General features: G+C 41.2%; 4 protein-coding genes across 4 annotated transcripts; 2 read left to right on the top strand and 2 right to left on the bottom strand.

Annotated features, from left to right (window-relative positions):
- Window positions 1-183: 183 nt before the first annotated feature.
- Window positions 184-515, top strand: LACBIDRAFT_298820 (uncharacterized protein; the record flags this gene model as incomplete). The annotated part of the gene is made up of 3 exons (XM_001890715.1): window positions 184-220; window positions 273-380; window positions 433-515. The coding sequence occupies 3 exons, from the start codon at window positions 184-186 to the stop codon at window positions 513-515; spliced, it is 228 nt and encodes a 75-aa protein (XP_001890750.1).
- Window positions 516-1,035: 520 nt separating this feature from the next.
- LACBIDRAFT_298819 (uncharacterized protein) lies at window positions 1,036-1,363 on the bottom strand (the record flags this gene model as incomplete). The annotated part of the gene is made up of 2 exons (XM_001890711.1): window positions 1,036-1,217; window positions 1,273-1,363. The coding sequence occupies 2 exons, from the start codon at window positions 1,361-1,363 to the stop codon at window positions 1,036-1,038; spliced, it is 273 nt and encodes a 90-aa protein (XP_001890746.1).
- A 1,694-nt stretch (window positions 1,364-3,057) lies between these two features.
- On the top strand, window positions 3,058-3,664 carry LACBIDRAFT_298818 (uncharacterized protein; the record flags this gene model as incomplete). The annotated part of the gene is made up of 2 exons (XM_001890714.1): window positions 3,058-3,284; window positions 3,334-3,664. 2 exons carry the CDS (start codon window positions 3,058-3,060, stop codon window positions 3,662-3,664), a joined length of 558 nt encoding a protein of 185 aa, XP_001890749.1.
- A 1,095-nt stretch (window positions 3,665-4,759) lies between these two features.
- On the bottom strand, window positions 4,760-5,170 carry LACBIDRAFT_298817 (uncharacterized protein; the record flags this gene model as incomplete). The annotated part of the gene is made up of 1 exon (XM_001890710.1): window positions 4,760-5,170. One exon carries the CDS (start codon window positions 5,168-5,170, stop codon window positions 4,760-4,762), a length of 411 nt encoding a protein of 136 aa, XP_001890745.1.
- Between the last annotated feature and the right edge of the window lie 482 nt (window positions 5,171-5,652).

Below are 5,652 nucleotides of genomic sequence, written 5' to 3'. Positions count from 1 at the left end.
TTTGAAGGTAGCCCGCAAGGGAAGTACGTCATTTTCGGAAATTTCCGTGACTCAACTTGTGAGTTGTTCCTTTTGATGCGGAATATTCACCATTATGCTCACAACTTCTCAGTACCTTCCTGCAGTCCATTTTGCTTGAGCATTGACTCGATTCAATACCTACACATTCCACAAACAAGCTCCATGAAACCGTTTACAAAACGGTCAACCTCCCATCAAGGTAAGTAGGTTTGTATTTCTGCTTTTTTGCCTTATGCTCACCAATTGTTTAGTACCTTCCTGTGGTCCATTTCACATGGGCGTGGACTCAATTCAATACCTATGCACTCCACAAACATGCTCCACAAAGCCATTTACAAAATGGTTGAGTTCCCATCCAGGTAAGTAGGTTTGTATTTTCGCTTTTTTGCCTTATGCTCACCAACTGCTCAGTACATTCCTGTGGCCTGTTTCACCAGAGCATGGGCTCATTTGCACAAGTTGTCAGGACCTTAATTGTTGTACCTTCAATGTAAACAAGTTGAGTTGCATGAACATGAAAATAGAGGCAATGCATTCATTCATCAGAGTCTGGAAGCCAAATAGAGCAATATATTAGCCACAACCTACATCAACGACAACCTGGATAGGGCTAAAAGACAGTAATAATCAAGGAATGGTCAAGTAGACTAGGAAAGTCATGTAGGCGAACCAAGCAGATGATCATGGGAAGAAATCACTTTCGTGGGAGAAAGTCAAATTTCAGCGTTACCGCGCTGAAAAAAGTCCTGAGATCCTGGATAATAAACGAGTCTCTTCGTAAACTCAGAGGACTCGTAATGTGATAGATAACGGCAGCATTTTGATAGCCTGAGCAAGGCTGGAATGGCCAAGTTATCCAGAATAAGCTTCTGGATGTCTAGCGGTATATGCAGGAGAATGTTTGTTGGATACTCGAAGGTGGCATTCTGTGGAACTATGGTTGCTCAAAACGATAACAAATGAAGATGACAAAGTAGCGACATACTAGTTTTCAAATGATAAAGGTCTGCCAACTCACAGATGTGAGATTGGATCGTCTGGAACTGCTACCAGTTGCTCTGATGTCATTTGCCAGAGAAACGATGGTGGATTAGATAGAGTTGCTTGAGCTGAGGAAACCGACTCTCGGCCCTTTGCAACCGAATTGCTGAAAAATGTACGAAGAGCAGGTCCATCTACAAACAAGGGCATGGATGCTAATAACAAGAAATCAACATATGAAGGTCAACAACGAATTGGAGATAAACACACATAATTCAGTTGGCGAGCCAGGATCTGACATAGAAGGTGAGGAAATTGTTGGAGAGGATGACCGTGATTCAATTTCTGGGAAAAGAATCATAGGTGAGTCCACTACTTGATATGAGGAATGAATGTCCAACTAATACCTGTAAATGAAGGTCGATGCAAAGGAAAGGCTGGCTGTCTGGATTGTGTGTACAGGCCTAAGTTCATTATATCAGGAACATGGCGGAAAGACTGAATAAAAAGCAGAACACAAACCTGAGTGATGATAATGAAAGTTCATGGCGATACCAACAAAGCAGAAAGTGAAGTTGATGGTTGAGATGAACGATGGGGAAAAAAACGCTAAGTCCTACGCCAGACAAATTCACTCATTCACTATTTTCTATTATTTGGAGCAAAAGCAATTTATCAAGGGACACTTGTTCAATACAGCTGCAGCTATGACGTTCGATGGAATACCAAACATCCACCCTGATCCCAGCTCCAGAACGCGACCCTGCAAAGGGGTAACTGACAGAATATGCATATAACAATATACGCCACAAATGTATACTAGTGGCGTTAGAGGTTCCTCAAACCAGTTAGGGTTTTCAGAAACAGAACTGCATGACCAAATAGGGTAGGCATACAGCATTAGAACAGCATAGGTAAAACCACAGTTTTTCATGAAGTTATCACAAAAGCTAACTAATTACCTGGAGTGTCTACAATTTCAAACAAGGTTTAACAACGACTGAGAGGAATGAACAATCTATGGGTTGGTAATTTCCAAAACCCTCTAGTGAGTATTATATTGAGCTAAAGAGTGCCACAGGGATTCAAAATGCATCGGAAAATATGTCTAGCCAAGTCATCCGTTGATATCGCACCATATTTGTCAAAAACCCTCTAGTGAGTATTATATTGAGCTAAACAGCGCCACAGGGATTCAAAATGCATCGGAAAATATGTCTAGCCAAGTCATCCGACAATATCGCACCATATTTTTTTCAAAAACTCTCTAGTCAGTATTATATTGAGCTAAACAGCGCCACAGGGATTCAAAATGCATCAGAAAATATCTAGCCAAGTCATCCAACAATATCGCACCATATTTTGTCAGGGCTCATCAACCACTGCAGATCTGTTGGTAAGGCCACCAAAAACTCCAAGAGAATCAAACCCACCCCACCTTCTGTAGTTGGAACACTTTACCAGTCACAGTACATCGTTCACTACAATGGATTCTTTTTACAACAAGATAGAAGCATGCAAGTACCCTCTTTAACTGGATGTGTAGAGTCACTAATTTTATATACTAGGTGATCTGCTTGAGGCCGTCATAACTGCTAGGACAACGAAGGGTCCAAAGGTTGTACAATTGGCGTATTTTAATTCGGTGAGCAGTGGTATAGTGTTATAGATTATCTGAGACATACTCACACCCCAATAACAGGTGGATGGAATGTCTGATTTATGCTCAGTAACAAAGGTGGACAAACCAAGATGTTGGAAGCTCACAAAGACCAACATTGATGACAACAGCCAAGAAGAAGTCGTACTGCACATACAGGGTATTGTTTGCAATGCAAGTCTTCCACCTGTGAAACGACCATTCAAAATGTAAGTATTTCCTTAACTGTGAAGCGTAAACAAGCTAAAGCATCATATAACAGAGAGTCAAAGCAGCGAAGATATCTGAAGCAATCATTAGCTTTGACGGGACTTGGGGGAACAAAATTTTCCACCATGATTGAAAACATTTACGACATACAGCACATTTTTGAGTGATCACTACCCCACAACACCATGGATGCATGGGTTCCTAGTTATTATGAAACATTCAAAGCATTGGATATGGGCAACCGCTATTTCACAGACCGACGTGATATAAACGGTGACGCTCCTATTTCCTTTGGCACTGAGATCGACCCACACAATATACTTACGAACGCATTGTCCAATGAATTTGTTCACCTCCTGGAAAATAAGGTTGATTATTATGAAGTGCAACAAGGAACCGATAATATTATACGGTAAGCAATGGAGCACTCAAATGATTCAAATTTGACTAATACCTCACAGATACTATGAAATCAACCCAATGAAGATACGTCCAGGAGATGTTGTGGAAGTGCAGGTATCATTCGTTGCAATACCGCTTAAGCAACAAAGATACAAAATACTGGTGGTGCTACGAGCTATCACTCTACTAGATTGCAGTCCACTACGAGTAAGCCAACATTCAGCCAAAGTACACAATGCTAACAGAAAACAGAATGCAAGTATTGCACGTCGCATGAGCAGAGGTGCTGAACCCCGTCGGGCAAGCCAATCGCTGAAGAGAAAGATTGGTTATGAAGAGGATGAAGAGCATGACACTGGGGAGAAGTTGAGCAAGATGCGCCTGGACTGAAGGGTGCGACAAACGACTTATGCACTGGTAGTATATAATGTCATAATTTTATGAACTGCAGTCTGAGTAATTTCAAACATTGTTTTCTATTGGATACAGTCAACGGTTGGTAGCAATAAGAAAAAAATAAAACTTGAGCAGGTGATACATCAATATCACGTGAGTTCAACTTCAATATGTACAAACAATTTTACCGCGTACGCGGTAGAACAGTTTGTATTTGTTTCCAGCTGATACATCAATATCACGTGAGTTCAACTTCAATATATACAAACAACTTTACTGCGTACATGGTAAAACTGTTTGTATTTGTTTCAAAAAATGTGACATCACTGGGTCCAACTTCAACATACACAAATAGTTTGATGGGCAACCATTTTGAACAAGAATCTGAGCCAAGTAAGCCAGCTAATCTACTACCATATTGAACTGACGAACAATTAGAAAAGGGAATGTGAGTCACCATCCCATTTGACATCTTACAAGATACCATCTTGGACAAGCTTATGCTTGCTGAAGATTGGAAAACACTGTCCTCCATGTCCCACCTTTAAAGTGAGCTGTTGTCTACATTATGAGACAGGCTTAACATTCTAAGTTAATACCATATATGTAAGAACTGGACTGCAACCAAGAGTGAGGACATACACATTGTTGTTGAAGCTAGCTCAAAATACTTCTATGATATGTCTACATTTCCTAGTAATGTCTGCCAATCAAGTTCAACAAATGCATTGCTGTCTACAGCACTACAGAAGTGATTCAAATGGACAAAACCTTGTACTGTGTACCATCAACTACAAAAATGATGACAGAAGCGTACAAACAGCTAGAGTGCCTGAAACCCTGAACATGGAAGACTACAAAAGGCTAGAAACCCTGAAACCCTGAACGTGGGAAACCATCAATTTTCGTGGGAAAAAGGCAAAGTTCAGCGTTAGAACACTGAAAAATTCCTTGAGATCAAGGGTAATAAACGAGTCTCTTCGTAAACTCAGAGGACTCGTAATGTAATGGATCCCTGCACATGACCTCCCACTGAATCTAAATCGGTAAGTAGCTGGAAGCATTCTTTTTCCTGCTCTGTTTCAGGCTTCACACGCTCCCCCAATTATTGATACCAGATAAAACATCCATATCAAGATTTAACAGGCGATCTGTGACCAAGGAAAATGAGGACTTTTTGGTTGTAAGATATCCACCTGTTGTACTTTGTTGTATTTGTTCATGGTTAAACCCTATCAATGGAAAATGTGGGTCCATCTGGAAGCGTTTATCATGATACATTAATAGAAGACGCTTGTGTGCCATGGAAGAAATATTTTTAGGAATCATATTGTTACATATGCCACCAAAACCATATGGAAATAACCATGGTAACATTGAGGGAAATAGTTGAGGATTATTATAAACTGAGTTAGGCTCATCAGAGTGGCCAACAAACATATTTTTTTTATTGGATGTAAGATGCTCCAACGCCTGTGCTTTAATAGCCTCCAATGGCATGGTGGAGTATTCCTCTCCTGTCAACCCTTGGACAACAAATGTGCATGGACCTTCTGTGGTTCCAATTTCCTCACCATTGTGGGAACCTCTTCAGGGATTGCGTATGATGATGCAGTCCGTGTATCTATCAACGAAGCGATCCTGGCGAGCTGTAGTGTATGGATAGGTTTGCGTTATGGTGTGAGACCCTTGTTCGAGTATCTAGGAGTTAATCAAGGTCAATCTCTTTACACGAGTTGCTACTTGCTCTGGAATGCCACGAGCGTAGACGAACTCTCCCTTCTCGGAATGCCGCAGAAAGGTGCTAGGAGATTTCCCTCGGGAAAGATGTGCAAACACAATCAGTGCGCAAGGAGAGACACGAGCTCTCCACAGTACGGTATCAACAATTCTACTGACCTTACTTCCGAAACCCCTTGTATACCCGTGATTGAGTCGTGAGGACGATGCTCAAGTGCGCGAGTCAGAACAGAGATGATGTA

The sequence above is a fragment of the Laccaria bicolor genome, genomic scaffold (genome assembly GCF_000143565.1).
Source record: "Laccaria bicolor S238N-H82 LACBIscaffold_156 genomic scaffold, whole genome shotgun sequence".
Taxonomy (NCBI): Eukaryota; Fungi; Basidiomycota; class Agaricomycetes; order Agaricales; family Hydnangiaceae; genus Laccaria; species Laccaria bicolor.
This window is presented reverse-complemented; position numbering and strand designations above follow the sequence as displayed.